Raw genomic sequence first — 18357 nt, 5'->3', positions numbered from 1 at the left:
GCGACGGATGTGGAGACCATGGGGAGAGAGGGGGCAGCTGCTCCGGCGAGTGACTCATGAAGGGAGTAATGCTTCGAAGCTGTCTGCTTGGAGTTCGGCCTTGTCCACACCTCCCTGAGTGTCTGTGCGCGTTTCGTCTGTTCTGGGCCGGTGCCGCAGGTGACGATTGGGGGGTAGGGAGGCTTGAACATCCGCTGCTTATTGCTGCTGACTGTGACATCGTTTCCGAGAAGACACCGCTCAGGGAACCATGGTCGCGGCCCGGCTTGCACTGTTTATAGGAGTTTTCTAACTGATACTTATTCTGGCAGCGGTATACTTTCGGGAGCTTTTAGTTTTGCCTCTTTCTTTCTTTTTTGTTCTCAAGATGAACGAAAGGCGACTTGTAAGGGCAATGTGACTTGCGAACTGTGAGGCTAACTCTTGGAGCGTGTTTAAGCTTGAGTACCGTTAATAGCATGGACTTTAAGCATTTTGTGTGCTGTGTTTTTGCTAGGTATTTTTATGTTGTCGGTACTGCAGGCTCCTCAATTTATGCGCAGCTGGTTGGTTGCATGTACGTTCTGACGCATCGCGCTCTGCTTCAATTTCGTACGACGAGGATGAAACGATCGGACATCGTACTCTTCTTTAAAACCCAGGTGGCGTTTGGCACGTCAGCACATTGCAGTTTCCTTACTTTGTAATGGTTCTTCACCTCAAGCTGGCCGCGCTGAGGTAGAAGAGAGTGCTCGAAGCGTCCAGATTGCGTAAGGGACAGTTGACTTCAGCTGTTGTGTTGTTTTCCTCGACTTCCAATATTTGATCGTTTGGCACGTCGTCCTAGTCCTGGCGGTCATGTTTACAATGTAGTTTCAGGGTGTTCCACATGTCTGAAGCGGTCGTCATATTATTTGTGATGGAATTTTTCGTGCAGTTTACATGCCTGTGCTTATTAGTCACCTCCGGCCACACTTGAGCATGCGTTGATAAGTGAGCAGGTATTGAGGCCGGTATTTTTTTTCTTTACTAACTGCTGGTAGTGCAGTGTTGCGACGATCTCCTAACTGGACTTTGCCTCTCTCCCCCCCCCCCCCACCCCCCCCCCCCTCTTTGCAGCTTTAGCGCATGCCAACTTGACTCTTGCACAAAATTTTTCGTACGCAAGGCATCCTGGAAATGAACAAAGGCATTTGCCTCTGAGTAAACGGTTTAGCTGCTTCTCAAGAGACGGGTTGAAGGCGAGTAAAGAACCAAACAATTTGCGCGGTAAAAAAAAAAAAAAAGCGCTGAAAGCTGCAGTTGTAGTGCAGAAAGCACGGCGAATTTCGCAGCGTGAGTGCAGCAGACGATCAGCGTGTACATCACTGAAGCCTCCGAACAATTAGGATTCGCAAATAGTCTGAGGGCGGCATTGTGGAGTGCTTGTAGCTTGGCTGCAATTCGTGCTGTCATTATGCTGCTATCAATGTGCTGATGTGTGTGCATTTTATCACATGCAGTCGTTGAGCCCCTGAACGCCGTCGAGGCATAGTCAGTGCGCTTAAGCCTCGGCGTCATCCTGGTGGTCAGTAGGGACAACTGCGGCTACTGTTTCAGTTCACTGAATCGCGCATAGGTCGCCCTGTAATAGCCGGAGCGTGCCCGATTGCTGATGAGCGCACAGGGGACACGCTTGGCTAGCCGCGCTGCCACCATCCGGTAGTAGTGTCGCGCTACTTCTGTATGCTGCGGTTTATCACAAGCGGGCTCCGGGGAAAATGGCTGGTTCCCCCGTGTCCGCCGTGGAGTGCGACCACGCCAGCGGCAGCCTGCACTCGTAGGTAGTAACGTTTTTGTTATTCAAGGCTCTAGTCGATGTCCATCGATTTCAAAAGTTTCGATTGCGCGGAACATTGACGTAACGTGGACTGCGTCGTTGGTATTATTATTATTATTATTAGTTTATTATTAGAGCTTCTTCTGTCATGTAGGCAAGGCAGTGTGCTGCTTTCTGCGTCCAACACGTCCTTGTCGTCGATTCAAAGGTTCTGATTAATCGGGTTCAATACAGTATACGTGGATGGAGGTAAAAAGCAATGGAATATTCGCGTGCAGGGGTTTTCCCCAGTGTGTGCCTATAATGTGGCAGAGAAAACGCTCGCGTTCGCCCATATGCATCTCAGCAATGTGTTGCGGAGTTGTGCATAAATGAACAGGCCTGGTGCGTGCAGAACGAAGGCGTTTGTGCGTGATGTGTGCATATCGGCTGAGTGGACTGCACACGCCCGAGATTAGGCCGGTGCCCTACTTTTACAGCGCGATAAGAGAAGGCGGATTTAATGAGCAACTGCTGCAAATGGACCCGTTTTGTCTTCCACGTATACATTACGATAAACCCTTAGCAACGGCCTTGTGCTTTGAAGTAGTTCAGGATGCACTCCATTCTCGTACTGTGGGTGCAGGATTCGGGCAAAGTTTCTAGGGAAGCAGTGGGAGTGTGCTCTTTGCCTGCAAGTGGAGTTGATAAGCCGCGGCATAAGATGCGGATGTGCGAGTGGTGTTAAAGTTACTAACACTGTCCTGTTGTCAAATTGCGCCGTCATCCGTTGTTTGGCGATTCTGGAGGAGTCTCGTGTTGTTCCACAAGTGTGACAATGCGGCGCATACGTACGAGCAAAGTATGCTGCTTGAATTCTGTATGGCAGCGCATCAGCCCACTTTAGTCCCGGAAACAAAGTTGAGTGGAACGTGTAACCGCTGGATTTCCGGTTTGTACAGCACTTTAGGCCGCAAACAATGTTCGCTTCGCTGGTTGGAACTAGCATCGCGTTCAGCCTGATGACTCTTTGTCTACGCATGGTTAAAAAAAAGAAAGAAAAATGAACATGCTTTTGCATTGCTATTCCTTTGCCTTCCTTTGGTCGGTTTAGCGCAGAAAAATGTTCAAAATCTCACCACGGTCCGTGCAGGAATTTTAACTCTTATGCGACATCCAAATCCGAAGCATTAATGGAAGGCTCTTGTGGAGCGGTTTCTTAAACTAAGACACGTCGCCACAGCGTCTACAACGGCGTGAAATTGCTTTTGAATTTAAGGCTGGTTCTGTTTTGTAGCTTTTTTTTAATAATTAGTCGTGTAAGCGCGCATTTCGTTTAATTTTCTCTTCATGAACGGCTGCGAAACCCAGTTTCTGGCGTCTGTTATTGACGCAGAACCCGTTGTTTGGCGCCGACATTGCGCTTCCTTTTTCAAGAGAGAAGACAGCGACTGTCGTGTTTTTGGTCTCGCGTCGGTTTGTTCGAGCCACGTTCGTCTTGTTTGCCTCCGGAGGAAATTGTGCGAGATAGTTATCTCCATATATATATATATACTTTTTGCTTGACAGATGCCCGGAAAGGATGATTGCTTTTTCTCACATCTTGAAAATTAACCGTCATTGGTGTAGAGATTTGGGAGCTTATCGAATCTGTCAAACTGTTTATGGAATCAAGGTTGTGGTTCATTTCCTAAAGCAGCGAGAAGTCCATGGTGGGCTAGTCTTCCCGGTACTAGCAGAACCACCCCAAGCAGCACATGTAATCGGCCCCATATTGGAAATAGGTTCAGGTTTACGCGGGTTTACCTTCCCAAAGCGACTCAGGCTGTGAGGGACGCCGTAGTGGAGGGCTCCGGAAATTTCGACCACCTTTTCAGTGTACGTTCTTCAACGTACACTGAAATCGCACAGTACACGGGCCTCTAGGATTTCGCCTCCATCGAAATTCGTCCGCCGCGGCCGCGGTCGAACCCGCGTCTTTCGGGTCAGCAGCCGAGCGCCATAACCACTGACACACCGCGGCAGCTTCAATATTGGAAATGTATTGGCAAAGGACCAAAGTGATATTGGGCCGATTACCTGTGCTGCTTGGGACTTTCCTCGTTAGTCTGCGCACGAGAACTGTTTTGTTCCGCAGTCTGCGTCGCGGGAGAAGGTTTTGAAAGGCTTGCATTGCACTCTTACAGTGTATAAGCACTTGGTGAGTTCATCTACGTGCTAACGCGTTCGACGTTGTGCTGATACCGCAGTTAATGATACTGTTACGGGGAAATACTATTTACATTTATTTACAAGCGGTAGGTGAATAGTTCATAGCGGCGAGCAGCAGGAAGCACCAACGCGAACAGGAAGCACCATCAACCTCTTCTTCTTCGTTCGTCCCTTTCACGCGGGAGTCCACTTCGTCTTCCACTTCCACTGCGTCGTAACAATACGTTCGGCTGGACCCGCACGAAAATAGCGCTGCAGTCCTCCTTATGACCGTGCGTTCATGGCGAGCAAAACTGGAAAGGTGGATAGATCATGCCATGTTTGATTCCTTTGTCAGGCATACTGTGGCGCGTGTGCAGCAGGACAAACATTATGTGGCACGAACGAGAACATGCAGTAAATGATGACTGCTAGAAACTAGCGGCAAGCACCATCTGTTGCGAAATTCCCAGGCCGGCATGTGCGTGGCGGCGTGAGGTCGAACGCATTTGCTTGGCGAAACGGCCGTGCTTATCCGTTCATCCCGGACGTAAAGCAATGGCGGCACTCATCTACGGCATCTTTAATCAAAAACCAACCAGTACTAGTGATCGCGGCGCTTTGGTCTAAGAATTTCTGCAGAACTACAAAGGCTGTCGATTTTTTCGCAGCACCGTCCGACGTTTATTATATTGGCATGACTGAGGCGCTGGCACGCAGACGATGCGTTTCTGACTTAGCGTGCTGCAGAGAAGGTACGGTAGAGGTGCATGGCAGAACAAGTAGATCATAGTGACCACATACGAGCGTTACTAGTAAACTTTTGAAATGCGCGAGATTGGAAAAGTAGAAGCGAGAGAAGTGTTTGCTGCGAGAATTCAGTCTTTCGTTGTATACAGATCTCTATCGGCAAGCAAGCCGCATGCCCAGTGTAGGTCGAGAGCTGGGGGCCAGTTGCCGCGTATTAATGTCGTTAAGTCTGGAAAGACAGGACATTCTTGAGATGACGCTCCCGCTGCGATTTAAAAAGTGGCTTAAAAAGTTTGGTCGAAGGGTGCCTAGAGATGTGGCATCGGCTTCAGAGCGACGACTATCGGCACATCGTGGCTGGCAAGGACCTTGATACACGCAGTATACGGCGCGAAAGCAAGTATCTAGTCGGTGTAGGTCGCGACACCGAAGAGCGCTGAAAAAAAGAAAAAAGGTGGATAACTTTTCTCATAGGCCAGTGGTTATATGCTTCAAAAGACAGGTAGCAGTGACTGCCGAATGGCATGTCATCGTTTCCCTGTCAGCGGTCATTCAGAAATTTCGACGTAAACGACTGAGAAGTCGCGGGACCTCCGACTGCTTTTGCCTTCTTGAAAAAAGACTCCATTGAACCATTACCCGCTTTCTCTACTGTCCGGACTTCGCGCAGTGCATTTTTTTTTCTCTGTCTCGTGGTGAAATGAAAGCCTCGTGGGCAGCGCTTTCGAACCAGAGCTGAACATGACCCGCCATCTACGTTGAACGTGAGTTACTACACGTTGCAGTGTTACATATGCATAGGGCTTTCCGTGTTCGCAGGGGAACGCCAGCCCCAAGGAGAAGACTATTCAAGACGTAACGGTAAGCCCCGGCACCGTGAAGGAGAAGACGCTGATTATAAACCGCATGGCCGAGAGCAGCGGCGTGCCTGCCAAGCCTGCGCTGCCATCCAGCGGCTTGGGAGCGATGACGTCCAAGCGCCGGGAAGGGCCCGGAGCGCGCGCTGTGAGTACTCAATCCTCCCACGCCCGCAGGTTCTGCTAGCTATAGAACGGAGACGCCGATGTCACAGTCTCGGTAAACCCCGTTTCTGTCGTCGGGCACGCAGTGCCGGACGTCGAGTAGCATCCTGCCTTTTGTTCACCTGGTGACATCCCCATTGTTTACTACATGTCATTGGGTATAATTCTTGACTGCCGGGTCGCGGTTCGCGTAAGCGTGCCACTGCGACCGCGCTATATATAAACGTGGTTTGAGTGGATGTTCCTGAGCCTTTTATTGCATAAGCCACTGCGACAGCCGCTATTCAGCTTTCCGAGGCCCATCTGTACCAGTGCGGCTTGTTATTTTCGAAAATTTTACCTGAGGGAGACACTTGGAAGCTTCTCGGCAAGACTCGTATGCTGGGTTTAGTGTTAGGTGCTGAGAAGCGGGTGGGTCCATAAACGTTTTTAAGAATTACTAGTCCCGTAAACGCACCTGGTTGGAACTGCAGATGCCTTGTAACCTTGGAGTTCCTCAGAGTCCGAGCGAGAACGTCAAGTCCGCATCGCAGACGCGTTTCGCGCTTCTCGCCTAGAACAGCGGCTCGCCGAAACAGGCGAGCTGCTGTCGCCTCGTGCAGGGTTACGTACTACCACCCACTATGCCGATGCTGTCGCATCCAAGCGGTTAGTTTCTGAAGTTGGCTAGCTGTAGGTCATGCAGCTATTGTTCGTAATGGGCTATAGACTTGGTAGCAGTTAGTGTAAGCTGCTGCGCTCACATCGGAAAGCAAATCTCTCTGGCTAGTGCGACACTCCCCGAGACCGCTTCGCATTGGGTTCTGTCGGCGTAAAGGGGGAAGGGCTTATGCGAAAGCAGCGACAAGTCTTTCGTGACTAACGTGTACTTCTTCCCCATTAAAGTAAAACAAAAAAATATGTACTTTTGTCCTGCTCAGACATCTGATCTGTCTCAATGGTGCAGTGGGGCGCGTCTGTATCCTGATCCAGCAGTTGCGATTTCGATTTTCGGATGGCTTGTCGTCCTTATTTTTTAGCTCACACCCTCACGTTGTAGACCTTTCAACGGGGCCCTCACACATCTCGCTGTAAACTGGCTTCGAGGCAATTACGAAACGCGAGCAGCCAACGGCCGCATGTTCAGGGAGGTGCGCGGAGGCATGGGCCTGACTTGACCATGCTCACTTTTGATATTCCCTCGCCAACCTTGCTTGCATTTCTCGGGCAGTAGGAAAGCGCATTTTAAGGAACCTGAAGCGGTCACAGTGCGGCGCTGCATGTCTGTGTGTACGAGTGCCGCAAAGTTCCTCCTCCCTTAACATTCATGCGTAGACCTCGCCAGCCATGGTCCATGAGCGGTGCGATTAGACGATTGTGAAATCGAGCAGAATCTGCTGGCTTCGAGGCGCGGAGCTCACGTTTTTGTGGGTCGAACAACTACAGGCCCCACTTGCACATAAGCACTGACTGTCGATCGAATTCCAAGTGTGCGATGAGGGGCTAGTTGGTATGACATGATTACAAAACATAAAACTGAGCAGGGGACGTCACAGGAAAGGGGCAAACAGGACGAGCTCAGACTAACAACAGGTGTTGGTCTGAGCTCGCCCTGTTTGCCTCTGTCCTGTGATGTCCACTGCTCAGTTTTCTGTTTTGTAATCATAATACTGTCGATCGAGCCCAGTAGCCGGTGCCGTGTTTAGGTTTCTTTGCTCCGCGGCAGCCTGTTCGAGCGCGTGGCGACGTCTGTGCTGCTCGCGAACGGGTAGGACTGGGCCTTGACAAGCAGGTGGCATTAGCTGTATACATTTATTCTTACTAGGTTTGCAGTTTGCCATACCTTCTGTCCTTGCAGGCGCCGGACGATGACACAACCAGTGTGAATACGGTGAGTATTCCCGACATTTGTTTCTTTCTTGACGCACTCCTTTCTGTTCGCTTCGGTAGCTCTAAGATCTCGTGTTGTCTTCAGTCCCCAACAGTTGGCTTGGCGTCGCGTGCGAGGATAGAAAAATTTGGGTGCTTGTTCATTAGTGAAGAAGAAAAAGATGCGGGATCCGCGCGTGCGCCCGAGTCTTGCAATCGCTGCTGCAGCTGTATCGTGCCGGGGCGTCGTATTTCTTTCCTCTACCTTCTGTCGCGTAGCGGTTTGGAACATCGTAGACACAGCTGTTCTGCCGCTCGCGCGTAGCGGAAGCTATAGCCACTTCGATCTCATTTCTCGGCTTCTTACGGGAGTGGACGGATTGGCCGCGGCGGAAGGCGCTAAGCGGGCGTTTTCGTTCGCCAAGCGACGCGTAGCGAACTCAAGATAGTGCAGCGCGAAGGTGGCGGCGTTAGTCATTTATCTCGCGTTTTCGCATTTCGCGGAATTCACTGTGCGAGGGCGATGATTAGGCTGTCGCTGCTGGCGTAGTATGGCAGCCGTTATTCCGGCTGGCAAGTTTTGGCAATAAACGACACGAAAAAGCGCCGGACACCGGGCTTGTTCTCTAGCGTTGTAGTTGGTGCCGCCGGGATATCTCGTGGTCGCTGCACCGCGCCTGTAGTCGAAGGCGGGATGGTGAAGCTGCGTGCCAGATGCAGAGCAGACACTGGTTTCGTTGTATCGCGCCATGCCTGCCATATCGCTCGGTTCCAAACGAAAGGGCGATAATGCTTTGCAGCTGGATCCCCGCCGACGCGAGTGGCTCCTTAGGGCTGCTCAGACTGACTATCATTCCCTCGTGCGACTTCTGCGGGAGGACCCGGACCTGTACCGCTTTGAGGTAAGCGTTGCGTCCGTCGTTGCCCGTCCAACGTCCGCCGCCGTGGGTGCGGCGCATCTGCCACGCTGTTCTGACAGCCGCTGTGATCTGTCTTCCCGGCACTGTCCGTCGAAACCGCACAGACCGTCTCAAATTTTCTTGCACAGCGCTAGCTCGCGACCCGTGCCTGATCGAGCGTCTGGAGTTTGCGCTCGTCCGTGCCGGCAGTCCCAGTGCGTGTATGAGGCCCCTCTCAGATCTTCATTTGCAGAAATAGCGGCATTGTGTAGCCGCACAAAAACTGGGGCAGGAACGGAGAGTCGCCGAAAGAGAGGGGTCAGTGCTCTCTCGGGCGCTGCGTACTCGTAAGTGGCTACCGAACCAACGTTCTGGATTTCATGCATGCTGAGCTATATGCGCGCCGTATTCACGGCGCCGGGGCTAAACTAGCGCAGTTTCGGTGTGCGCTTATATCCCCGTGTGTCGTGCGCCCCTGCGGCAGTGCGTTGTTGCGCTCAAACTACAGTCTGGCTTATGCAGAGAGAGACACGTTGTAAACCTTCGCGTTTTTTATTTGGTTGTTCCGAGCCGCGACTGCGCCGAAAGTTCCTCGCTGGCGGAGGAAGGGGGCAGCACTGTGTCTTGATAGAACTAAATTGGTCGCTGTTGACACATCACGCAAAAGTAAACGCGGGGGAGGGGGTATTTATGCTGTTGGGCGAATTAACGGAATTTCTTCGTGGACAGATTGCACATCTCCATGTGATACCGATTGGGCAGTGAGCGTTCGAAAGCTGAAACCGAACCTGCGCGTGCGCAGCGCAAGATGATGCCGCATAGGTTTTGCCTTATCTCGGATCGTGCGCAGAGCCAGACGCGAGCCTTTGCGTCAAGGGCTTTCTTAAGCTAAAAACAGATGGGTTAATCTGCGCTTCGGATTTAATTCATCGTTGTCTACTTATTTATTCATTTATTTACTGATTCCTCATGAGTGGCTGTTACGTGTCTCTCTCGGTGACACGTTGCAGTCGGTAATGCCATGAAGAATGAGTCATATCTGTGGAGTTCGGAGAATTTTCTTCGATGCAGGAAACGCGGTCATTTTCATTGATTCCATGTAATATTTATTTTGGTGACTGCTCACTTTACTGAATAATGTGGCATATTTAAATGTAGGTTATTAATGCGTCAATTTAATTAAGTGTCCAGAGTTTGTTTAAATAGCTTATGAACATTTACTAAGTTAAAAAAACAAAGAGGAATGCGCTCAGAAGCAAATGTTTGTTGCAGGTAAGAACCGATAGTGTGCAGAATGCCGCACCATGCCCACGGGCTTTGGGCCCGTAAGCTCTGCCACGCCTGAAAATTTGTTTCGTTTTTGGCGCGTCATGGAGTTGTCATTTTCGACGGCAGCGCCATGCGGAAAACCTGTGGTGCGGATACGGGCAAAGCGCCGCTTTACTTGGCGCGCCGTGCAGAAAACTTTTGCCTTGTTTTCGCATTTTCGTTGCAAATCGCGCGCTTCGTCTCGCTCTGCGCACTTCGTGGGCTTACTGCGCAGTGACTTGGAATGCGCAAGCGCGCGACATCAGGATGCGCGGCTTCTCTCGAGATGGGCGCTCTGCATGATTGCGAAATGAACGCTTTCAAAAAAAAAAAAAAAATTACCGACGATTACGTTACTTCCTAATGCGAAATTTGAGCGCAGCAAATAAGCTGTTTCACCTTTTCGATAGATTGAGGCAAAGAAATCGAGCAACACATGTATGCGCTATCACAGAATTTTTTTTTATTTTTCGCAGGAAGAGGGGGGAGGGGGGCGGCGTGTACACCCAGCGGCAAACGATGGGGGCAGAAGCGCGCGCAGCAAGCGGACAACACGATAAAGGGAGGAGGGAAGAGATAGCAGCGACTGACTGATGCCGCTGACGCCGATAGTGAGTCAACCCCAGCTGCGGAGTTGGTTTCAGGGACAACGCCGCCGATGCCGACACAAACAATATGATACCCTCGCTTCCGCAGCGCTAAGAACCAGGTCTAGCCGTGGGAAGGTGGTCACGTATTCGTCGACGTGCCGGGGCCTACGTGAAATAACCGGCGCGTCGGCAACTGAAGAGCACCCTATCCGCCACATAAGAACAGGGGGGGGGGGGGGGGACCCTTTCCTCCTCTTTCTGCATGGCGGCGACGGTGTTCTATGCAGTCACGTTATCTTGACTCTCTAGCGGCGTCAGCGGCATCCAGCGGTATCAGTCGGTCGCTGCTAGCGCTGGGGGGATGAAAGGGGGGCGGAGCTGGTTACGAGGCCGACGACAACGCCGACGACGACGCGAAACCCAGGAACGGGCGCCAAAGAGCTGCGCTCTAAAATAATAATAATAATAATAATAATAATAATAATAATAATAATAATAATAATAATAATAATAATAATTCGACGCGGAAGTTACGGCAGTACTCACCTCGGCTGCGCAGCGAGTGTCCCGTCTTGTTTACTGAACCGTCCCTGTTGCAGATAAAAACAAGCGATCCAAACTGCCGTGAATTTAACCAAGAAGGTTTTACTGTTGAACCGTGTCAAGCCCGCGATTAGCGTTGTCGTTACCTTTCAGGTGCGCGACACTGTTCGGATGCAGTGTTGCACAGTTGAAGCCGCCACTTCCGTTCATATTTTTCTTCGTCAAGGTTCTTTAGCGTGTCAGGAAATGGTTAGGTGAATGTATACGAAGGTACTTCTCCAAAAGTGTCGGGTTCTGTTTTTCGTACTACAGACCACCGGTAACGTATTTGATAGCATACGGTGCACTCAGGAAAGAGTTCGAACTTGGTGCCCCCGACTTCATTATTACGACTGTAATCTACAGTGACGCCATACGTACGCCCCCCGTCAAAAGTATACGACCCAAGGAGTTTGCTTGTGAGACCTACTGCATTCATCCTCCGAAGCTGTCAACTGCTAGATGTGCTAGGGAGCCCCGCTAAATAGCTTAGAAGCTAACCCCTTGGGCTTTGTACTTATGACGGGGGGGGCGTACGTTTGGTTCGTATCTGTTTGCGTATCTCTAGCGCGCAGTTCGGAAGTACGGGTGTTTGCAGTGTAAAACCGCGGAGCAGCGCGAGCCCATGCGGTTTGTCACTTCACGTGCTGTGTAGTGTGTGCGCCTCTCACGCTCACAAACAACCTCAGGAGTCAGGAGAAGGTCCACCCGCGGCCAATGCGCTACTTCTCGAATCCTTTCTGGAGCCGCCGCGGTGGCTCAGCGGTTATGGTGCTCGGCTGCTGACCCGAAAGACGCGGGTTCGATCCCGGCGACGTGTACTGTGCGATGTCAGCGCACGTTAAAGAACCCCAGGTGGTCGAAATTATCCGCAGCCCTCCACTACGGCGTCCCTCATAGCCTCAGTCGCTTTTGGACGTTAGACCCCCATAAAACCAATCGAATCATTTCTCTCGGTGATGTACTGTCGACGACGATGATATTGCCACGTATTATTGTAGTGTTTGTTCGTTCACGCTCAAGGCTTCAGGAAAGGCCTGTTATCATTTTTGTTCGTGACGCGAGAAGCGACCAGTCTAATCTCGATCGATCGCAGCCATGAAAGGCTGCATCTAGGTTTTTCCAGATTACTGTAGATGATCTTGTCCTGCTATCTGGAAGTTTCCTTGCCGCCTTTAAATTGAGCGATGCCGCGAGCGGCGGACATTCGTAGTTCGACTGACGAGCACGTTTGTTGCTAACGCCGCCGCCGAGTGATTCAGTTATTTTGCGGGCGCAAGTCAGCCCAAATAAAGAGCTTCGTTTGAAAGTCTTTGTTGCTGTCTTCCTGAACGCTGGACTGCCGTCACTACAACGTGACAATATGCGCGGGAGAGCTCGAACGGGAACGCAAAAACGTGGAAATAATAACTGAGAGAGGAGTGTCAGCGGGCTTTGCTACCACGTTTGGAGAGCCGTCATCGCAATCGCGCACTCTAAGCGATTGATATATCAATCTCGCTGAACTGAAATCTTCGCATACTGTCGTCTTTAAACTGTCTTGTTCGCATTTCGTAGGCACGCGACAGCACAGGGCGTTTTGGCAGGGACAAATTTGTGGGGTGGGGGTGCGGTGAAGCCCCCCCCCCCCCCCCCTCCCTTAAGCGTGAAATTTTACCTAGGAAAATCATGCCGAATACCATTTTTGGGGCAAAAAAATATCGCAAATACATGGTCCAGATCTGACCTCCCCTCCCAACGGGTCTCTCTAAGAGTGGCTATAAATCCGCCCCTTCGTTTTGGGTCATTTGAACTGCTTGTTAGGAGGAGAGGGTTGAGTGCTTGGAGCTGCCTTATTTTTAGCTCGGTAACGTTCTGGCCGCGGGACTGAAAAAAAATGGACGCCTTCGTAACTACCGGACATCAAAGATAACTCGCCGGGTGCGTGAAGAACGACCCCTGAGGTCGAGATATCGCGTAGCACTTTGGACTAACAACGAGAAGCATTTGTTTGTTCATGGTTCGATCATGAACTTTGGTGCATTGTTTTTGTCTCGCTTGCTGCATTATACGCACGCTTTAATAAGACTCCAGTAAACGATTTATTACGCCTAGTGTGTACTGCGCTTATTCCGCAAAATCTTTCGCATGCTCAAACGGGTACGAACACCAAATTTTTTATTGAGTTCTTTCGTTGTAGTGATGCTCAAGGCATTTGTAAAAATAACGCCAAATGTAATTCGGCTACGTCCTGTAAATAACATGATTTCTTCTCTTGGGCTGTGTCAGTTCAATTTCAGTGGTGGCTATGACGCAAAATTGTACTTCAGGCCGCGTGAGGCATAAAAAAATACTGCACTGAGATCGCTGCTAGTTCATTAATCATTCCGGCTCTTGGGGCAGGCTGGTGGAAGAGCTAGAGCGAAATAAAATGAGGAAGCAGTGATTGCATCGCAGTTTTTTATGACTGACGTGGCTTGAAGTACAATTTTGCGTCATAGCCACCGTTGGAACCAAAGCTGAAACAGTACGAAAGAAGAAATTATATGTTATTTTCAGGGCGTAAGTGATTGATACGTGGCGAGTTATGTTTACATATGCCTGCACATCATTACAGCGCAGGAACACAGTCAAAAGACTTGGTTTCTTTACTCTGTAAACCCTCATGCCCAGTCAGTGAAAACGGGGGCGAAATTTGTTTTTTTTTTACTCGCTCCTTGCATCGCGAAAATGTAAGCACTTGTTGAAAAAAAAAAGTAAAATGTTGAAACGAAACAAAATGAAACGAGGAAGTGGCGCGCAATCAGGCGCACAAATCAATTGGTGGCAAAATTCGTAATCGTTGTGTCACCGGCTGACATCGCAATGCGCCCATTGAAATTTAGGGTGGTTCGTCAGGAGGGTTAGCTTTTGCAATGAGTGATCTTGCAGCGTGCTTTTTGCATCTGAGAGCCAACACTCTCACATTGCTCTGAGAAATATGTTTTGTGTAATATATTAGGATTTAATATTTTTTTGTGAACAGAAGCAAAATCTCTTGACATTCGTACAGTCTGTGTCGCCCATGATCTTCACTACGGCGTCCCTCATAGCCTAAGTCGCTTTGGGACGTTAAACCCCAATAAACCAACCAACCAATATGCAGGGCATTGCAGTATTAGACTTGCTTTCGGCTATGTGGCTGGCATAGCCGATTCATTTTTGGTGCTCGCAATGTGTTGAGGTCTCAAGAAGGTACAAATTCGTTGAGTCTTCATTCCATAAGAAATGTGAAAAATTCTTCATTTTTGAGGATCGCTGACCATTCCTGAGCTGCTAAGAAAGGTAACAACTGTGATACGAGCAAATTTCTTGCCACAACAGCCTCGCAGCTGCCGCTGGCCCGACGTTGGGGTCCTGCTTGCCTGGCGCCCGCTAGCTTTGTGCCGAAGGCGTCGCGGAAACTGACCATAATTTTATTGTGAGATGATGCTGTTGACAGTAAAGCGATGTGTAGAGTAGGCCTTTTATTATAGCGCAGGCGACTTCCGAAGCGCCGGCCGCTGCGGCTTCGATGCGAAACAGGCTATAGGCCTAGCGACGACCACGGCAGCAGCAGAGCTCGTCGCCCGGAGCGCCCGCGAGCGGTGCCGTTGCCGAAAGCTCGAAACATAAGCAGGCATGCTTTGTCGCTGCTCGAGTATAGCTGGCAGTCTTTCTGATAACAAGGCGGTCTTGTCTTTTCTTGTGAGATTTGTACACCAAGCCAAGCAGCGCTCAGGCACTGCTGCACGGCGGCGAAGTGCGACACCGGTTGTGGGCGGAGCTTGGGTAGAGCGGCGCAGCGATGCATACCGCTCCGTGTGGCCCTGCTTGCTGTGGGGCGGGAGTTCGCAAGCGGCGATCGGTGCGGCGCGCCGGCCAAGTTTCCGCACATGTGTCCCTTGGCTGCTGCGGCTCCGTCGCGTCGTTAAAGGCCCATTCACACGACGGTCCGTTCGCCCGCGGCCCGCGCATCACGTGTTCATGCGTTAGCACATTGAGAGGCGCGCTGACCAGGCCGCGGGCCGACAGCGCGCCTCTCAATGTGGTGACGCATGAACACGTAGTGCGCGGGCCGCGGGCTAACGGACCGTCGTGTGAATCGACCTTAGAACCCGAAAATCCCAGGAGCACCAGCGGCGGAGGCCTTGCGCAGCTTGAGAGAACAGAAGCTTTCCACTTCTCGCGGAGGCCACCAGGAGCGCTGTGAGTGAGTGTGACGTCATCGTTCGTCCTTGAGGAAACGGAATTATATAGAGGGAGTCGAAAGTCTCCATTGCGCCCCGGGGCCTCTAGGAACAGCGCGGATTGATGCCATCATGTGTATAGTATAAAGAGCGGCGCTGTCGCGTTTCGCTAAGGCAAAGCTTAAGCATCTCCCAAGTTTTTTTGTTTGCGCGTCCTTCGTAGCACTGACGTCATTCGTTGAGACTGCTTGCTACATAGCGAAGACACATTGATATCGCCATCTGATTATCCGTACAGAACGAGAGCATGTTGCTATCAGGAGGTTGCGGCATTCCTGTGGGTGAGCTGTAATCGACAACTCATAACTGACATAGCTGCTAGTAGGCTGCCGACGATGGTTACACGTCGGTAATGCGCTGACTTTGTTAGCGGTGATAGCTGTGCAGTGTCGCGATGCGAGCGGTAAAATGGTTGCTTGCACTACAGGCGGATCTGTGCAGTGCCTTCTATAGAAAATAAAGGCCACTCCTTTTGTAACCTCACCTCCTTGGCGGCCGTCGCCTCTTGAGCATTGCGGTCTTAATTCATGGCATGGTATGGTCAACCGGGCAAGGTGCGGTTGCGTCGCAGGAAGATAGCAAAGGCATTTTGTTTCTAGAAGTCACTGGTCTAGATCCGATGTATGCCGCTGCTGAGCTGTAGTCGGATACAATGCCCCCTCAAAGGATGGTCTCCAGCCAATAGCGTCGACCGATCTTCATGACGCCGCAGCTAATCCGATTATGTCGTGGCCCTTTTATCTGCCACCCCCTGGGATGTCAGGCTAGCAGGTCTAAGGGGATTAACTACGATGTCATGAGAATCGGTCGACGTCATTGGCCGAAGGGCCTCCTTTGAGGCTCATTTGTCACTTGGTTTTTTAGTTGTATCCGAATATATACCGATGAAATTAGGCGATGTTCTTGGGAGGTTCAAATAACCGCGCACGAAAAGGCAAAGTATCTCAGCGCGGAGGGCGTAGCGATGTCGTGGAGGTAGATCATTCACTTCGCGTGCAAGCGGACCGCGGTTTGAATCCCGGTGGCGGGGTTAGAATCCTGGATTACCCAGAATCGACAATGCACTCCCTCACCAGAACAGGGTTTGGCCACACGGGTGTAGCACTTGGCCACAGCCTCCTATATAAACAAACCAGTTAACTCTCGGCCCTCAATCCCTAGCTGCTGCGGAGCAACTGACCAGGGTGGCGGTTAGCCCTGCAACACAGCGGAGGGTGCCAAGAATCTCTGGCTGCGGACAGGCCGCCGTTGGAAATTTATCCTAGCAACGTTTAACGCTGGAACCTTATGTGAGGCTAGTCTAGCAGTGATGTTCGAGGAACTAGCGGGTTGAGTGGACAGCTGAGGCATACGAGGTCTGTTAGAAAAGTATCCGACTTTATTTTTTTTTGCGAACACCTGATGGATATGAGACAAGCGCGCTTGCATCAAGCGACCTTGAACCTTCATGCGCATGCACGAATTTTTTCCCGCCTGCCGATAGCGTCAGTCGCTGGGAAGCAGCGTTTCAGTGAGGCAGTGTGCAGTGCTCTCGTCGGTTTTTTATTGCAAGGAAAATGGCGGAGTGAAAGGAGCAGCGCTACTGCAACAAATTTTGCCATAAACTTGGCGACAGCCGAGTGGAAACCATTCGAAATATTCAGACGGTTTTCGGTGAAGATGCTATGAGCAGCACACAGTTTAAGCAGTGTTACAATTGTTTTAAAGATGGTCGCACATCGGTGGAGAACGAGCCACGCTCCAATCGGCCATCAACATGCCAAAATGACCAGGTCATTGCCGAACTGAACGCTATGGTGATGCGGGACTGTCGCGTGACTATCCGAGAAATTTAGGAAGAGGTGGACATGAGCAATTTCTCCGCAAATTTCATTATCACCGAAGATTTGGCCATGGAGAGAGTTGCGGTGAAATTCGTGCCGAAGCTGCTCACGGTGGAGCAAAAGCAGCTTCGTGTTGAAGTCTCACAGGACATGCTGGATTCCGCAAACAGTGACCCCGACTTCATCAACATCATAGTCACTAGTGACGAGTCTTGGGTGCACAGGTACGACCCGGAAACCAGATCCCAGTCGTCAGAGTGGAAGCATTCCACGTCACCAAGACTTAAGAAGGCCCGCCAATTGCGCAGCAATGTGAAAGTGATGCTGACTGCTTTCTTTGACACCCTCTGTGTGGCAGACCACGAGTACGCACTCTACAGGGTCAAACAATGACCAAAGAGTACTACAGGGATGTCCTCCGTTGCCTACGTGATGCTGTGCGGCGCAAGAATCCGGAGCTGAGGTCAACAGGCAATTGGCGCACCCATCGCGCCAATGCTCCTGCACATTCCTCGCACTCGAATCAGATTTTTTGGTGAAAAACCAGACTCCTGTTGTTCAACAGACTCCTTACTCTCCTGATATGGCCCCTGCGATTTCTGGCTGGTTCCCAAAATCAAAAGGCCATTGAAAGGAGCGCGATTTCAGACAAGGAAGAACATTATGGCTGTAACGACAGCTGAGCTAAACTCCATTCCGAAAAGGGCCTTTTTGAAATACTTCCCACAATGGCAGCACCGCTGGGAGAAGTGTGTGGAGTCCCAAGTAGACTACTTTAAAGATGACTAGGTTTGCAATGCTCCAGTTATGCAAGTTTTTTTTCAATGGCCAAAGGTCTGTTCGCTATCGTGGATTAGCGAACAGACGAGAGTCAAGTGCCCCGTCGCGTTGTGAAATTCTCGTCTTGTCTCACAGCCGGCTGGGGATTTAATACAGCTTGACGGGTGTTCGTTGGTGCATTCTTCACCTGTGAGTGGCGACTTGCATTTGTATGTAGTTCCATACGAGGACATGGCCAAACCTAGCTATTTAGGTAGCGAGCTCTCATTAGCATATAGAATTGGGCTTTACCGCAGAAGCGGATCGAATCACTAACCCGCCAAAGCAACGGTTTGGTCGAAGACCCTTTAACCAAGCATTTCACGCTGAAAAGCCGACCAGCAGGCCGGGGGAAAGCTTGTACCCGCTGGAAAGCCGGTGGCTACCCGGCGGCACTGGGGATCGAACTCGCCACCTCCCGCGTGCGTGGCGGGTGCTCAAATCAACAGACCATCATTAGCTTACATGACGATTTAACCCCACAATATCTCTTGGTGACAGG

At 50.8% G+C, this 18357-nt stretch overlaps 1 protein-coding gene across 1 annotated transcript in view; it reads left to right on the top strand.

Annotated features, from left to right (window-relative positions):
- The window catches only part of sowah (ankyrin repeat domain family member sosondowah), a 30444-nt gene extending 20024 nt beyond the window's left edge, over window positions 1-10420 (top strand). The window contains exons 4-6 of the mRNA XM_089579970.1: window positions 5537-5722; window positions 7577-7609; window positions 8388-10420. Coding sequence (XP_089436096.1) covers window positions 5537-5722; window positions 7577-7609; window positions 8388-8837 — 669 coding nt within the window. The 3' untranslated portion in view covers window positions 8838-10420. The remainder of the gene's footprint in view (window positions 1-5536; window positions 5723-7576; window positions 7610-8387) is intronic.
- The last annotated feature ends 7937 nt before the right edge of the window (window positions 10421-18357 follow it).

This window comes from Amblyomma mixtum, chromosome 3 (genome assembly GCF_055824585.1).
Source record: "Amblyomma mixtum isolate Tamu chromosome 3, ASM5582458v1, whole genome shotgun sequence".
NCBI classification, from domain to species: Eukaryota; Metazoa; Arthropoda; class Arachnida; order Ixodida; family Ixodidae; genus Amblyomma; species Amblyomma mixtum.
This window is presented reverse-complemented; position numbering and strand designations above follow the sequence as displayed.